This window comes from Schistosoma haematobium, chromosome 1, assembly GCF_000699445.3.
Source record: "Schistosoma haematobium chromosome 1, whole genome shotgun sequence".
Lineage (NCBI taxonomy): Eukaryota > Metazoa > Platyhelminthes > Trematoda > Strigeidida > Schistosomatidae > Schistosoma > Schistosoma haematobium.
Window position 1 is genome coordinate 38,779,133 of NC_067196.1, and position 18,792 is coordinate 38,797,924.

At 34.7% G+C, this 18,792-nt stretch overlaps 1 protein-coding gene across 2 annotated transcripts; it reads left to right on the top strand.

Annotated features, from left to right (window-relative positions):
* Positions 1–649: 649 nt before the first annotated feature.
* Positions 650–6,887, top strand: MS3_00009651 (uncharacterized protein; the record flags this gene model as incomplete). 2 transcript variants are annotated; one of them, XM_051218047.1, is made up of 4 exons in its annotated part: positions 650–709; positions 2,818–3,028; positions 4,763–4,915; positions 6,329–6,887. In XM_051218047.1, coding segments are annotated over 4 exons (609 nt in total), but the record flags the coding sequence as incomplete, so codon positions are not given. The 2 variants fall into 2 exon arrangements, with proteins under 2 accessions (XP_051074001.1, XP_035588864.1); XM_035732061.2 differs by lacking the exon at positions 650–709 and adding an exon at positions 2,052–2,096.
* Between the last annotated feature and the right edge of the window lie 11,905 nt (positions 6,888–18,792).

Sequence of the window (18,792 nt, forward strand, 5' to 3'; positions counted from 1 at the left end):
TCACGGACTTCAGACAAGAAGTATCAACTGTCAATCTATAGACACATCAAGTTTACCCAACAAAATGGGTGGGTTTCATGGATCAATTGATGTATATATTTCCCATATTATAGACGCAACAGAAATCTGGGGTTCCTTTCAAGTAACTGACCATTCACTAGTTTTAGAAAGCATATATTATTTCTCAGTAGGTGGTCTAATTCAGACTCATTAAATACTAGGAAACGACTTCAGTCCTAATGTCCCTGGATTTTTCTTCAAGTAAGTCGGGACAGTCCGAAGGACACAGCAAGCGCAATCAAGAGCCAAAGACGAATAAAACTTCCCACCTTGTAATCAACTCTTGAAACCAACTAGTGGAAGAATTGGTCCCTGCACCTTCGATTGGATCATTTGAAAAGACACAAGATACTCACGGAAGCTTACTCACAAAGAACTAAGAAAGCATCCAGCCTTCACAAAAACTGTCTAACACCATGTTGTGTATAGTTAAAACTGTTTATAGAAAGCCCACTGACAGCAGATATCACAATCAGATGATCAAATAACTAACCTTACACTTAGGACTGTGATATAATTATATCTATTAATTAAAACGTGCCTAAGTACGTTTCACGATTCAACGCTCCTCGTAGTTATAGTTACGGAGGCAGAGGATTTTCAAAAGATGTGTAGTAACGTTGAGCTGAAGAAACCGATTTTCGGTAGGGTAAATCACAACAGTTTGATTGATATCCACACACGTGATTCAAACGCTACTTACTTTCGCCTGCCATAAACGTGTTAAAAAATGATGTCTTATAACTGGTTTGTTTTTCATGTAGATGTACCTCTTTATATTAATAGACATAGAAAATTGGATGCAAAATTATACTAGTGTTCTTCAACGCACGTTAATACTTCTTGCGACGTGTCCAAACAATAACATACTGCCAATTTATGATGGCTCTCGTAATAAACATAATTGTTTTCTCGAAATAAATCTATTTTAAGCATTCAGGTTAACCGGACTTGAAGTTCACATTTTCCAGAACGGTTGATGAATAGTCTTTATCCTTATGAAATGTAATTTTGTAGAATCATTAAACAGTATGTCTCATCCTTTAAGTCTGATGGTAAAGCAACAGTGTTAGTTTGAAAGTGTTGAATGTCTACTAGAGAATGTTCAAAAATTGTAAGTACAGAATTGTGGAGATATTTGAGTTTCATTGAAATCATAAGCAGATCAACGTAAAACATCATTAGAAAACTAGAAGCACTGAGCTGCCATTTAGTCCCAGTATGGGGCTCAAAAGATTACATGTCCATTACCTCACAAGCGGTGATAGAACCCAGAACCTTCGATCCTGTGCCTATATATATATAACTATCAATATTATGTTCATCATATCGAAAGTGAAATGAACTATTCAAAACAATACGAATGACTGGAAGTTGATAATTTATTCAGTGTTTTTTTTCGGAATTTTATACAATGAATAATAAAGAATAATTATACCAGTATAGTTCATAATTACTTTAATGCATGAACAAGAAATAAAAAAACAAATTCTAAATAAAAGGATTACCTGAAGTGATCTATTACTTTGGTTTATTCGGAGAGGAAGATATCACACTTATTAACACAGGTAGGATTGTCAATTGAATAACGCGGAGAGTACCGAACTTTGGTGACATTTGAATGCACTTTATTTCATATCATTTACATAGATAACCTTCCTAAACTTTTAACAGTCACTACGACATCTGAAGTAATATTGCAGCTTATATTTCTGTATGAAATTTTGTTGGATTAAGACTTTCGAATGTAAACTATATTTATTTCTTAGTTATTAGAAAGAATGAGTATATAAAGCAAAATAAATTTTGCCTGATAAAATATTCATAAAAAATTTCAAGTTATGATATACAATTCATATGTGTGCTGGCTAAAGTAGATGTAAATAGACTCATGTTTCTACGTTAAATGAAGTTCACACACAGTCAATTAATGAATTATGCATAATTTAAAGAAACATATTATAGAATATGATGAAACAATCGTTAGTGATATGAAATTTATTCCTATGTACACCTCTCAGTCAGTCAGCCATAACGTAAGACCAGGCACATATATGCATCGGTCCAAGTTGACATACCTCATTAATAGAACAAGATGAACACCGGATTCATAAAAGTAGTTAATGCAGAGGTGGTAATATATAAAAGAAAGATTGCAATAAGGATATAGTACAAGAAGAAAGAATTAGTTCGTAGAAAGAAAGATATGAAGCAATTTTAATCTCTTAGTTTAAGGGAAGACAGAGAGTGTATACACCAACGCCATTGTGATCGATTCTGAGCCATGTCACCAAGAATCTCCAGCCATTGGTTACGATTGTCACGCGGACCCCAACCAAATAATCTGCATCTCCCAACATGGCTCGGACTAGAAGTTATTGACACCTCTGCAATGTATCATGTTGTTTATGACTAAACGACTGATAGACAGATCAAGAAATAGATCTGTTTACATTAACGATCATATAATTCTCACATTTCGTAAACTCTCTTTATTGATAAATAATTACCAATTCAAATCTATGAAGTCGAATCTTAGGTTACAAATAATTAATTTTTAACTAAAAGTAATCTCTATAAATCTATAATTAATTGAATATATGCGGTATTGTAGAGCTCTGAAGATGAACTTATTTCAAAGGATTCTTCCAATGCATTGATTACTTTAGAAATAATGTGCACAAAATTATTATTTGCAGTATTTCTTATATATAGCAGATATAAATAAAATGTTAGTTCATGAAATTTTCATTTTAGGAATGTGGCACAGTAGATCCTCATGAAAATGTTTCAAATTATCATAATTATTTGTCAAGAGAAATTTCTACTAATAGTATAGAAAAATATAACTTAAATGAAAATTTAAGTGATTTACAAACTGTTAGTGAAATTTTGCCGAGTTACCCTGTTTCAAACTATAACAGTTCACGTCCAGGAGCATTCTTTCCTTGGCCACGGAATATTACAGGTAAGTGATTATTAAAAATTATTGTCAAAAGAATTTGTAGCTAATCATTGATTCACTAAAATATAACTTCTTATGAAATAAACCGAAAATTATACTGAAATATTAATATATGATACCATAACCCTATAAACAAAATAGATCTGTTTAAAAGTAAACACCCCCAAATGCCTTGGTATAGCCGAGAGTGAGAAGATTTAGCTCTCCCACTCAAAATGCTCTCACATGGCCTCGTACATACAACCACTGCAAGGGAAGTCCTACTCACTGCATTCTATAATAACGGGTGTTGTTTACGAAATTGAGAGGACGAAAAACAAGTGTCCGGCACTTTAACTGGTTTGGTGGACACAGAGGGTCCACCTAAGGGAGTTGCCAAACCCTGATTACAAACCAATGGTGAACATGGGACCCAGGATCCTGAAGGAACTAGATCCTTCAATTTAATTTACATTATTTCAATCAACTTCTTTATACTTTACAGAATTCTATACTTACTTACTTACTTACGCCTGTTACTCCCAGTGGAGCATAGACTGCCGACTTGCATTCTCCAACCCAATCTGTCCTGACTCCTCCTTTCCAATTCTATCCAATTTTCGTTCATTTTTCTGATGTCTGTCTCCATTTCTCGACGTAATGTGTTCATTGGCCTTCCTCTTTTCCCTTGAGGATTCCATGGGAGGGCTTGCTTTGTGACGCAGTTGGGTGCTTTCCTCAATGTGTGTCCTATCCACTTCCAGCGTTTCTTCCTGATTTCTTCCTTCGCTGAGATCTGGTTTGTTCTCTACCACAATAGGTTGTTGCTGATAGTGTTTGGCCAACGGATCCGAAGTATTTTGAGTATACGGCTGTTGATAAACGCTTGTATCTTCTGGATGACGGATTTCGTAGTTCTCCAGGTTTTCGTCCCATACAGTAGAACTGTCTTGACATTTGTATTGAAAATTCTGACCTTGGTGTTGGTTGACAGTTGTTTTGAGTTCCAGATGTTCTTCAATTGTAAATATTCTGCTCTTGCTTTGCCGATCCGCGCCTTCACATCTGCATCAGATCCACCGTGTTCATCAATCATGCTGCCCAGACAGGATCCTATAACTCAATGTAAAAAATTTATTAAATCCATGCGTTCTAACAAAACTCTTAAATTTTAGTTCAGATCATTACCTACTTTTCAAAATATTCAAATTCACTAAATAAACAACTGTTAAGAAGAATTGTTTTAGAATCAGTCTAAGTATTGTATACATAATTCTAAACCGTCTCAACCTTTAATGAATGTTGATGGCTTGTCGAAGAGATAGTTGATGTAAAATTTCATCGCGAAACTATGATTAGGAGAAACGCTCAAATGTTTCAAACAGGAAAATCAACTTTAAAAATAGCATTGATAAATAAATTGTCATCAATTGGTATTTACTGGCATTAATTAAGTCAAGTAGGTTTTTGAAAATGTTTCAACACCATCGATTTAAGCCAGTAACGAGTTTAGAATAATACAACAAATATAAGGAAAACCGAAAAAAACCCAGTTATTACCGAACTTATTGTTTACAAAATTAAGCTATTTTTGTTTAATTTTCTGTAAGAACATTTTCCGTTAATGTGTTAGAATTTATTCCTATATATGTTTCTTATCAATCGAATTTTAATGAAACACCATGTTTCCATTTTAGTTAAGACATCTTTTTACGTCACATTCTTGTAATTATAAATTTTTCTTAAATTTCTATTCAGGTGAAAGAGTAGAAAAGTATGATAGTCGAAGTATATCTTACAATGCTCTACTTGGAATTGAAATAGAACATCGTCCGCCAACAAATATTCCAGGACCAATTAAAATGGCATTTGGTAGAGCTGCACCTGGTTATTATGCACAAAAATATCCAAGTAGATATTCCTGAAAAAAATTTATTTATTAATAAAAAATTTTGCGGATGGATTCGATATAGGCACTCATGAGTAAACTAATGAAATTTAGACCTGATAAGTTTATATTATACGCTACCTGGTTGTCAGATGGTAAACAGACCAATGAAATAGTTCTCTTTCACAACAACAACTACTACCGATAGAAGTAAAGAAATAAATTTCTGACTAATTATAAAAGTGATAATAAATAAACATTTAACTAATAAACTGAAAATATAATCCAATCAAGTTGAGACCAAGTCGATACTGATTCTAACAAATGAGCTGGCCTTTTTCTCAGTAAAACAACTACGGTCTGGTAATACGTATTATTTATACGGAAATATATCTCCAACATTTATTATTTACTACCTTAGTGTATGTTTAGAAAAGAGGAATCTTGTTATTATTTCTCTTGTACAATAATAATCAACCAAATGAGATAATAGACCTAAGTGTTTACTGTATTTCAATCATATTTGATAGTTATTTTGAATAAAACCAATCTAACTTTTAGCTATGGGATAACGATGAACTGTGTTAACACAAATAATTGATTTTATATTCACCATATTATTACGGATAAAACGGGTTTTCAGAGATTTGTTGACAAATCAGTGTTAATGGCAAAATGATTTTATTGAAACTCAATGAAGCCGTTGTCCTTTGATGATATTAGAAAGAGACAAATTTATATCAAAAATTGACAGAGACTGAAAAACTTTAATTATGGAACTCTGACTGAGTGACTGAATAATATCAGACCTACTGTGAGGATTGAAGGTATTGAATTCTGTCCTCCGTGTGATCTTGGGTACTTACCGTTTATTGAATCATATAAAATAGAAGAAACTGTTATTTTAGTGCTACCTATTCTTTAATGATTTTCCGCTCGTTATTAATCCATTATGAAAATCGCCCTCAAATCATATCATAAAGCTACCTTTTGAAGTGGCTAATATATAAATACATATTTTAAGTTACTGGCCAATCAGGTGCCCTTCCCAACCAAACTGATTGGTGAAGCCAGTTGTCTCTTATTTAAAAGGCATGCGTAGAAGTACGACACAATGAAGTAACAAATATTTCTCTTCACATCTAATTTCATAGCTATTGCATGGAAGAAACAAATGATTAATTATAATGAGAAGTAAATTTTTATAAAGTTATCCACAAACCAAGCGATTTATACTAAGTTATGGTACATGTTCCCTTGGTGTTAGTGATGATGAGAATAACTTTATATCCGAGTAGTTGAATTGATTTTTTTATTTAAGGTTGATCAGATGGCATATTAGTTACTAGCTATAAAAAAAACTCGAGATAATTCATTCAGTAAATAAATATACTTGTAAAATATATTTTTCCCCCATATTTTCCTATTTGTTTTAGGTAAAGAAACATGGTTCAATTCCAACGCATTGCATCGTCATATACCTGTAATAAGATTTAATCCATTTTCACGTAATCTAGATAACTATAAAAACTATAAAAATGAATATAGAGAATATTTATATAGAGTAAATGAATTGACAGAATATCAAGATAAATATTTAGCAAATACTCCATCGTTATGAAAACAAATCAGATAATCCTGTTTTAACTTTGAAGATATAAAAGAAAATCATACACACACGTAGACACACAAATTGTAGGTTAGTGACTTGATCTTGAGGATGGGTCAAGAAGTAAAAAAATAGACACACTCTTCTGTTCTTTTTTCTTGTTTTTTTCATTTTCATTTCATTTCATTGATTAACTTGTGCAAATAATGTTCGTTGTCTCAAGCAGTTTTTCACATTATTTCATATAAACAAAATGATGGGCTATTTGAATAGATTTGTGATTGTTTTCGTTTTTTTTGGCTTATACCGTCATAGGCATAAAGTTGATTAATTATTAGAAATTGTATTGTTTTTAATATAGAATAAAATGGATTTAATAAATTTAATTTTGTTTAATTGAATAAACTATCATTTCAATTTTATCGTGAATTTACAAGGCGATAAGTGTTGATATTAGGCGAATAATTCTATAATTCATCAGGTTGTATCCGCTACATTGAAAAAAACTGAAATGAATTGTATATTGTCTAAGAGTCGTATAGTCTAGTAATAAGCAAATATTAATGAACTATGGTAAATAAATAGTTTATTTAACTGGGTAACAATAAAAAAGCATGACTCGTAAATACTTTTAGTTGTCATTGGAAATATGGCTCCCTATATCGCTTTATAGCCAACTTTACATGCCCATTTTAAATATCGAGCGAAAATATTGTACATTTCAATCCTTATTCTAATTTACTCAACTGATAATTTGAGCATTAAAGATTCTTGATATTGCATATGAAACCAATAGGAATACCATACCATTCAAACAACATTATTCTATTTCATTTCTCATTAGTAACAGATTATTATGATGAATGGAAATATTGAATCGTTTAATCACTTTTCATATTAAAGCGAATATTTAGAAAGATATCTTCGTGAAAACTGATTATCACTTAAATATAACTGGAATAATGATTTAGTATAACAAGCAAAATTCGATATGTTGACTGATATTCTAGATTAAATGTTTTATTGAATTCAAAGGATTTTTCTCAAGTAACCGAAGACAGTCAAGGATATGTTTAGAACAATCTGTTTAATATGGTAATATAACATGTTGGGTTTGTTAGTGTTTCAACAATAAGTTTGATAAGACTTAATTATGAATATGGATTGTTCTTTAGATTATGATAATTACATGGTATTTATTTTGTAATATTCATTTCTCTGCCTAGTTGGAATACATATCAACAGTGAGAAAGCATAAATTCTCACGAAAACGAAGTGTTATACACATTGAACAAGTGTTAGTGAATTACTAAATAAGATAGTTTTAGTGGATAAAACACGATGACATTTGAAGTAATAAGTACTTGGTTCAAATACCAGCATGAACACTAACATTGAGATGGAGGTATATGTAGGTGACAAGTCATAAATTTGATTAAAACCATAACCGGGAATTTACCCCCAGTCCTAATTCAGAGTGCAATTAAACCTATAACTACTATATATATATATATATATATTCCATGAAAACTCAATCCAAATTTAATTTCGAATATTACCTATACTTAAAGGACAGATCTTTTTATGAAAATTTAGAAATAGTTTATATCAGCATTCTTTATATTTACATTTAACAGTCATTTTCTGAAATTTTCATTATACGAATGACAGTTGATTTAGTTCATATATACAATAACGCCTTGGAGACTAAATTCTCATCTAAAAATCCTGTACAAACCTTCATATATTATTATGAAAAAGTAGAGCACATCTATCCTTTAATTTACTAGTTGAATTCATCAGTCAATCGGAGCTAGACCAACATGGAAAACCTGGAAGCACTAGACGGCCGTTCTGTCCTAGTTTTGGACTCCTCAGCAGTGCGCATCCACGACCCCGCATCACGGGATTCAAATCCAGGATCTATCAGTCTCACGCCACGCGCTTAATCACTATATCACTGAGCCGGCATCCAACGGTGTTAATGTCTAACTTCAACTAATCCACGTAATTGAGTGACACATCCATCATTGTTATCAGTAAGTTACTATCTCACAACAGACTCAGTTTTCCATGGTGGTCAAGCTTAAATTGACTAATGAATTCAACTAGTAAATTACTATAGTATCCAGAAAAACCCTTCTCTGATTAAAATCTCTCTTTCGACTCTTTCCTTCATAAACATAATAATTCAAAGACTAATAAATTAATGATAACTTATCATTTAAAATTTTGATAGGTTACAATAATAATCACGAGAAAAACAAATAATTTATACTAATCTAATTTCTAGAAAAAAAAATTATCTTAATATTACTAATCTATAATTACTGGTTTACGTAATTTAATGGAATGCAAGTCATTTGCAGTGAACAAGAATACGAGTTGGGACAACAGAATGTATATGATACGAAATTACAGAGCATCTAACTAAAATCTGAGAACCATATAGCAAATCGATTATTTGCAAAATATCAACCCATCGTCTCAAACTTGACTGTTCCCTTTGTAAATATCAGTCCATTGTCTCAGATCTCATTGTTCATACATTTTCATACCAACTGCGTTCCGTTCCCGTTCTTTCCTTATCGATCTTCTACTGAAATACATTCTATGCCTGACCACCGTTATATACTACTTATGTGGATATAAGTAACCCACACCATAATTTTATGGCCTAGGATAATGCGACAATTTCTTATTCCTTCTATACGATGTAAAGTGTTTCTCTCCTTTATGATGCCTTTTTTTCACTTAAACTTTTATTTGAATAATTGATTTTTATTAACTTTCATATGGAAAATATGCCCTGACACATGTGATCAAATTGTTCGAAATGTATAGCTCAAATACATTACATTTTTCAGATCAACTTCGTCTTTTAATTGATCTATCGAAATTTAATAGAATAAATACAATGAAAATATTACTTTAAATAATGGTAATCATTTCAATCTACACTGAAAAGGAAAGACTAGTGATTTAAATTAAAATAAATTGAAACGACCTTCCTTTTTTTTTAAAAAAAAGCAAATTATCCAACTGAGTAAAATATCAGACAAAGATATTCATGACTACCTAATTCATGAAATCAGATGTTTGTTTTCTTCTAATTCTAGCCAGTTCCTTTGTAGTGAACAGAACACGGGTGGAGACAATCGAATGTATTTAACACAAAATTACAGGACTTGTTAATAAAATCTAACAATCATAAAGTAAATGCTTAATTTGCAAAATGTCCATCAGTTGTCTTAAAATGACTCAGACTTCATTGTCCCTGCATTTTCATACAAAATGCATCCGTTTTCCATTCGTTATTGTTCGATCCTCTTGTCTCTCTGCTGCCAGACCTTCTGTTCACGACTAACATCATACGCTACTTATGTCAATATAAGTAGCGCACACCACACTTTTAGTTCCATTGTTGTCAAACACACACTAAATAAACATACTTTTTATCAATTCATTACTGAAATATTCAATTATTCTGAAAAGATATCAAATTGATAATTTTATAAATGTTTCATTTAAACCTAAGTTACTAGATTTTTGATTGATTTGAAAGACGATAGGTATAAAAACGTGGAAATTTGTAATCTATTTATAAAATTCTAGTAAGTTAGAATCTTTTTGTATAATAAGGAACGTATATACTTTTCTCTTTTTAGAAACGGTAATCTGAATTTGTTTGTCTACAACACAAGGTCTTAATGTTCCTGCTGAAATCTGAACAACAGACTAACCTTATCAAATGTTAAAGAAGTATGCAGTAAACTGATAAGTCTGTATAGTCAATCACTTCTTGTTAGATAAATATGTATAAGAATGGGTTTTGTGGAGATTGTAGTAATTTCGACAGTTGAGATCATGAGTCTATTGAAGCTAGACCAGTGGGGTTCAACCGGGTCAGTTGTGAGATAGTAACTCACTGATAACAATGGTGGATGTGTCACTCAATTACGTGGATTAGTTGAAGTTAGACATTAACACCGTTGGATGCCGGCTCAGTGATATAGTGATTAAGCGCGTGGCGTGAGACTGATAGATCCTGGATTTGAATCCCGTGATGCGGGGTCGTGGATGCGCACTGCTGAGGAGTCCAAAACTAGGACAGAACGGCCGTCTAGTGCTTCCAGGTTTTCCATGTTGGTCTAGCTTCAATAGACTCATGATCTCAACTGTTGAGATAAATATGTATCATCCGTTATTACAACTTAATTTGATGTAGATTGCATACTGGAGAACGAGTTACATTTGCAGATAGTTAATTGTAACTTAGCATATTAACTGTCTAATAATTTAATCTGGAATATATATATTCTATTTGATTCTTTTTTTGACATAATTAAACTTCAGAGGAAAATTATCGACAACTTTAGTGTAAAATAAGATTGAATACATTATTCTGAATCAAATCAAATTTAAAACGAATCACTAACACCCCCTATTTTAGATAAAATCATTGTTACACCTTGAATATCCCAGTTTAAAAAAAGGATTTGAGAGAAGTAAACGTTTTGTGAAATAAATAATTCCAAATTAAAGTACACTATATGATTATAGTATCATTTTGTCCGTAAGCGAAAAAGCTGTAGAAAGTTGACATCTATCTGGAACAAAATTGTCATTTGTGTACATTGTTAGAGTTATCTCCTAGTGTATTATTTAGTGGTCAACAGGTCACAAACAACAGTCATAGTGACAAGAACTCAGTTATTATAATATACCTGGTTAAAATAGTAACAGAATATAATGGCAACTCGTTATGGTGCCGTCTGAAGATGCTTTTTGTCTCCAGGATGAAATCCACAAGAAACTAGTATTTTGAATGTAAGTAATTAAATTATATAAATAATGCTTCTCCAACAAACCATTGGTAATGGTAATGTGTTTTGTCCAATAACATATATGTTGTTACATTAAGGAATTAGCTGCACCTATTGTGCAATATTAACTCCGCCTGTAGCTCTTATAGGGTTACTGCCGGTCCCAAGCCCGGGTAAAGGAGGAGGGTTGGGCATGGGGTTAGCGTCCCCATCCCGTAGAAAACTAAATCGCTAGAAAAACGCTTACCAGAAAAAATAATTCAAACCATTTTAACTCTGCCCTGGGAGTTAGAAGGTCTTCATTTAGAAGAATTATGACGCTCCATGGTGAAAGCTGAGTTCCTTCGGAAGCCACGAGGCCGATGCCCCTTCTAACAACCAGAGCAACAATTTTTATAGGTACATGGAACGTTCGAACAATGTGGGAAACCGGGAAGACTAGTCAAATAGCAATGGAAATGAGGAGATACAACTTAGCAGTACTGGGAATCAGCGAAACCCACTGGACCCAAGCTGGACAGAAAAGGCTAGCTACGGGAGAGATGCTGCTATACTCCGGTCACGAAGAGGAAAATGCTCCACACACTCAGGGAGTCTCTCTAATGCTGTCCAAAGTAGCACGAAATGCACTTGTAGGATGGGAATCTCACGGATCCAGAATCATCAAAGCATCATTCAAAACAAAGAAGGAGGGGATCTTAATGAATATTATCCAATGTTATGCACCCACCAATGATAGCAACGACGACATTAAAGATCAGTTCTACGAGCGGCTGCAGTCAATCATTGAGAAATGCCCAAGAAAGGACCTAACTATTCTGATGCGAGATCTAAATGCCAAAGTCGGAATACACAACACTGGATATGAAGATATTATGGGACGACATGGACTGGGAGAAAGAAACGAAAATGGAGAAAGATTTGCAAATCTATGTGCATTCAACAAATTGGTCATAGGAGGCACAATATTTCCACACAAACGTATACACAAGGCTACATGGATTTCACCGGACCACACTACAGAGAACCAAATAGATCGTATTTGCATCAACAAAAAATTCCGAAGGACAATGGAAGATGTGAGAACCAGGAGAGGTGCTGACGTAGCTTCAGATCACCACCTAGTTGTAGCCAATTTGAAACTGAAGCTAAAAAAGAACTGGACAAGTGGACAAACAGCAATACAAAGGTTCAATACAGCCTTCCTTCGAGATACTGACAAACTCAATGAATTCAAGATAGCTCTCAACAACAGGTTCCAAGCCTTACAAGATCTACTGAAAGAAGAAGAAACTACTATGGAGGACAACTGGAAAGGCATCAAAGAAACATTGACTTCAACGTGTCAAGAGGTTCTGGGTCTAAAGAAATACCATCATAAGGAATGGATCTCTACAGAAACACTGGACAAGATCAAAGAAAGGAAGAACAAGAAGGCAGCAATAAACAACAGCCGAACACGAGCAGAGAAAGTCCAAGCACAAGCTGAATACATAGAAGCAAACAAACAAGTGAAGAGGAGCATTAGAGCCGACAAGAAGAAATACGTGGAAGAAATAGCAACGACGGCAGAAAAAGCTGCTAGAGAAGGAAATATGAAACAGCTTCACGATACAACGAAGAAACTAGCAGGGAAATACAGTAAACCAGAGAGGCAGGTCAAAGACAAAGAAGGCAAGCCAATCACTGAAATTCAACAACAGCGAAACAGATGGGTAGAATACTTCGAGGAACTCCTGAATAGACCGGCCCCAACCAATCCACCGGACATCGAAGCAGCACACATAGATCTTCCTATAGATGTCAATCCACCAACGACGGAAGAAATTAGAATGGCCGTCAGACAAATCAAGAGCGGGAAAGCAGCAGGACCCGACAACATACCAGCTGAAGCACTGAAATCAGACATCGAAGCAACCACAAGCATGCTTTATCTTCTATTCAAAAAGATTTGGGAGGAGGAACAAGTGCCGATGGACTGGAAAGAAGGACACCTCGTCAAGATTCCAAAGAAAGGAGATCTGAGCAAATGTGAAAACTACAGAGGCATTACACTACTGTCAATACCAGGGAAAGTCTTCAACAGAGTGTTGCTGAACCGGATGAAAGACTCAGTAGACGCCCAACTTCGAGATCAACAAGCTGGATTCCGAAAGGATCGGTCGTGCACAGACCAAATCGCGACACTACGGATCATCGTCGAACAATCAGTTGAGTGGAACTCGTCATTATAGATCAACTTCATTGATTATGAAAAAACGTTTGACAGTGTAGATAGGAGGACATTATGGAAACTTCTTCGACACTATGGAGTTCCTGAGAAGATTGTTGACATTATCCTGAACTCATATGACAGACTACAGTGTAAAGTAGTACATGGAGGACAGCTGACAGATGCATTTCAAGTAAGGACCGGAGTCAGACAAGGCTCTCTACTCTTTCCCTTTCTCTTTGTTCTGGTGGTCGACTGGATTATGAAGACATCTGAGGAAAAACTAGGAGTACAATGGACAGCTCAGAACCAATTAGACGATTTGGACTTCGCAGATGACCTAGCCCTCCTATCACGTACACACGAACAGATGCAGATGAAGACAGCCAGTGTAGCAGCAGCCTCTGCATCAGTAGGCCTCAGCATACACAAAGGGAAAACCAAGGTCCTCAAATTCAAAGCGGAAAACAGCAATCCAATCACCCTTGATGGCGAAACTCTGGAAGATGTAGAGTCCTTCACATACCTAGGAAGCATCATAGATGAACAAGGAGGTTCAGATGCAGATGTAAAGGCGAGGATCGGCAAAGCAAGGGTCGCATTCCTACAATTGAAGAACATATGGAACTCAAAACAACTTTCAACCAATATCAAAGTGAGAATCTTCAATACGAACGTCAAGGCAGTTCTACTGTATGGAGCTGAAACTTGGAGAACTACAACAACCACAGTCAAGAAAGTACAAGTATTTATAAATAGCTGTCTACGCAAGATACTCAACATCCATTGGCCGGATACCATCAGCAATAGCCTTCTGTGGGAGAGAACAAACCAACTTCCAGCTGAAGAAGAAATTAGGATAAGACGATGGAGATGGATAGGACATACATTACGCAAATCGTCAAACTGCATCACGAGGCAAGCCCTAACTTGGAATCCTGAAGGGAAGCGAAAAAGAGGAAGGCCAAAGAACACATTGCGTCGGATAATAGAAGCAGATATGAAAACGATGAATTACAACTGGACGGAGCTAGAAAGGATTGCCCAGGACAGGGTTGAATGGAGAATGCGGGTGAGCGGCCTATGCTCCTTCACGAGGAGTAACAGGCGTAAGTAAGTAAGTATTGTGCAATATTCAAACAAGTCGGTGTTAAACGTGCATTCAAACGGTAATTAATCAACAACATATTTTGCAGATGGTTTTAAGTTATAATTCGCCAACTATCATAAATTATGACAGTTTCCCATCCTTTTATTTGCTACAACTATATTTTTCATTCAACATATATAAGATGAATCGATTGTAGTACATTTCACTCTCGTTTTGTCAAAGGATAGATAAGGAGGAGAACATCCCAAGAACTACTAAATGCTATGATGAATTAATTGACATAAAGTGTTCGTGAAGTAGTTCCGAAGCCAGAATGCCCAGGAGTGATGTCGTTCACACAATTGGAAAATTAAAATTTAGTCCCCAAGTTCGACAGTCGGAAATTCGGGGTAAGGCTTGATGCTTACGATAGTAGAAATGAAGGATTATTTAACATGAATGCGACTGAACCGGACACTGACTTAGAAGTTCATGCTTACCTCAGGGAGCTTAGGTCAAATAAAGATAAAAAGCATGCCAATTTCATCACGTCCAAAATTTGAAATATGATCAGTTTTCACAAAGCACTCAGTGTTTTTGGAAAATTGTATGACGAGCAGTCATTAAATTTCATCACTCGTTATAGTTATATACAAACACCCGACAAAGCTGATGATATTTATCTTGTTTATTCGGACAAAGTGGATTTCAGATACAAAAATGTAAACCTTGTCTCAATATTACAAAGTTAGTCCAATTGCAACATACCTATATATAGAATGTAGCCACCTACTGATCTTAATGAGCATAATGCACATACAAATATCCCCTCCAAATGCTTTATAGACAAAGTGAGTGTACATGAATCACATGTTTTGTTACTGACAGGTCGAAATATAAAATGTGCTTATTCATATTGTGAATGGAATAATGACATCATATTTTTCGGTACGAAAGGTGAAAAAATCACCATGTATAACATTACCCATACACGACAAGATCATATAAAAGAATCCTTCAACCGTTATGTATGACTACATGCCGCAATACTCTCAATATAATGAAGGTGTGAGTAGTGTTGAGACGCTTCAGGCCAATAAAGTCACATTAATTGTAACGTGGGTACATAAAGACCCAATATTGTTTCGTACGGGAGGGAAAGTCATTTACACGTTGAACGAAGGAGTAGAGCATAGATGTCAGGAGCTAAAGTCAATTTTTTTTTCAAAGAAAGCTGAAAAACCAACTGTAAGCGGGGACACAACAATGTAACCGACCGAAAGCTTATTCCTATGTATTCCATGAAAAAAGAAGATGAGGTGATACGACAGGAAGAAAAGACAAAATCACATTATTTTACCCATTGTGATATTTGCTCAGCATTGCTTCCGCGTTTTAATTCAATGTGATGTTTATTAAGATTAATATTTGTTTTATAAGCAGAGATGAATGTTGGGTAACAGTGGAGTCCAGGAGGCGCGTTTCATCCTATTTTGGGATAACATCCTGGATTCCAATGCTAGCCACCATCCACCTCTGCTTATAACGTTTGTGACTTATGGTAATATCGAGGCAATCCGCACAAGATGCATATATGCTAATGAGAAACTGACCAATCGCTGTCCTAAACATCAATGGGAAACTTCAAACAACTCATACAAAAAAGAACCAATATTTGTCTTGTTTCCCAGTGAGGTATTTTATTCGTTATAACATTAATGTATTTGAGTGTGCTGTTCATTCAAGATACGATATTCTTGTATAAAATTAACATGAACTGCGCGCAGCATGACATGCAGCATGTGATGTTATAAATCTGGGTATTTCTTATACATGTGATTGTATCTTAATTAATAATCAAAATGGACGAATAATCAGTATACATTGAGTGCATTTTCGACTAGTCGTCATGTTTTGGATTTAATAAGACTTCACTTGTACCAGTCCTGGTGTGCTTACTTCACATCGTGGGAATTGCAGTGGTTTCTCGTTCTTCTAAGTAAAAGAATACCCAACGCGAATATAACACGTTTGCTTTCCAATATTAATAATAGTGGTAAATTCCAGGTATTATACAATGTGTGTAAGTACCTACAGTTAGCATTCATACTTATTTAATTCAAATAAATCATAAACGTGAAGGTCAATCCCAATATTAAAAAATAGAAAGGTAGGCGGCTCAAGTGTTTAAGCACATCATCGGAAGGTTAAATGAAGTGAAATAAAGTAACACGCAGCAGAGTCGAGACCTGAACTTCAATTACAAGTTCCACAACCAAAACAACCATGAATCAATCTGACCACAACTTACACACTTTTGAAAAAAGACATATTACAAAGAAGCTGTCAGTGATTCTGAACTAACTAACTAACGTATCGGTCCCCAAATACCCTGGTATAGCCGAGAGTGAGGAGAGTCGGCTCTCCCACTCAAAATGCTCTCACATGGCCTCGTACATACAACCACTGCAAGGGAAGTCCTACTCACTGCATTCTACAATAACGGGTGTTGTTTACGAAATTGAGAGGATGAAAAGTGAATGTCCGGCACTTTAACTAGTTTGGTGGACACAGAGGGTCCACCTAAGGGAGTTGCAAAACCCTGATTACAAACCAATGGTGAACATGGGATCCAGGATCCTGAAGGAATAAATGGCGTATGAAACAATCGTTGGTCACCGGACACCATGGGGCTGCATCTCCTGACGTCGCTCCACTGCTTTGTGGATTAGACCTTTTAGGTCAAAGGCTTGGGGTGTGGCCCCCTAAAAAACCACCTACTTCGGCTTGGGCACCCAGGCAGTATCCCAGGCGTCACAAAAATCGAATGATTTATGTGGTGCATATCTATTTAGTGCCTCCATGTATCAATGTTTATGTGTTTAAATAAATAACGTATTATTTATATGGGTATTCGTCAAGATTGGAACAAATAGTTTGACGACAATTAGGCGCCGAGTATAGGGAAGTCATTATATGTAAAATTATATTTGAAATGATCTCACCGATTGAAATTTAAATAATTCCAACGTTTCGTTCATCCAACTTATCTGGACTTCTTCAGGGTAATAATCAAAATTATCAAAGAAATATTAGCGTATGACACCATAAGATCGACATAAGTTAAAGTTAAAGTTATGTTACCAAAGGAAGAACGACAAAATATTGTCTATGAGACCAACTGTCATGATTGTAATACAGCTTATGTGGGAGGAACATCCAGGCGATTGAATGTAAGGTTAAAGGAACCTAAACGGTGTTTGAAAAATGTCCCCAAATCCTCGGTCGACCTAAAGAAACTTGAGAATAAGTCTGCGATAATGTTACATGCGTTGGAAACAGGACACAAGATTAATTTTGAAGGGACAAAAATACTTCAGAAATGTTTTAACACTCATAAAGAAGGATTGACAGCAGAAGCGCTGTATATATGGGCAAACAAGAACAGCTTAAACCGAAAGGATGATACTCAGTTAGCAGCTACTTGGCAAATATTCATTGACAAGTAATTGGACCCTTTCTTTATTCAACCTGTTTATTTCACGTGCATCGTTATCTTGACTGAAGTTAATGTGAGTTATTTTTAGCAATACAATCACGCATTTGATGAATCTCATTTTACATACACATCAATGATTCAGAAACGATTTTTCAACCTTCAACTTTCACTTTTATTTTTTCCTTCATATAAAAACATTAACACCAAGTACCAATCATTAATAACCCAATCTTACACACACTATTCGTTTAGTCATTTATTTTCATATCGTGAACTTTTCAAATGATTCGCATTTAACTGACTCATGTTATTCTAATTACTAATATCAACATCCAAATATGATTGGATTAACACAGTATAGATTTGATCTGATTTGATTGTTAAAACGCTATATACTTCTTTGGTGATTTTGATTATTATCCTTAAGAAGTCCAGACAAGTTTGCTGGACGAAACGTCGGAATTATTTTGAATTTCAATCACTGAGATTATTTCAGATATAATTTTCACACATAATAACGAATTATTATTAGACTTTCCATTTTGTTAGTTGTCTGTTTCACTATGCCACGCAGTGAAATCTGACAACTTGAATTGATGCGCAAGTGTGTTGCATCCTACATTGCTGCCCATCACCAACCATTTTATACAAAAGGAAAATAAAT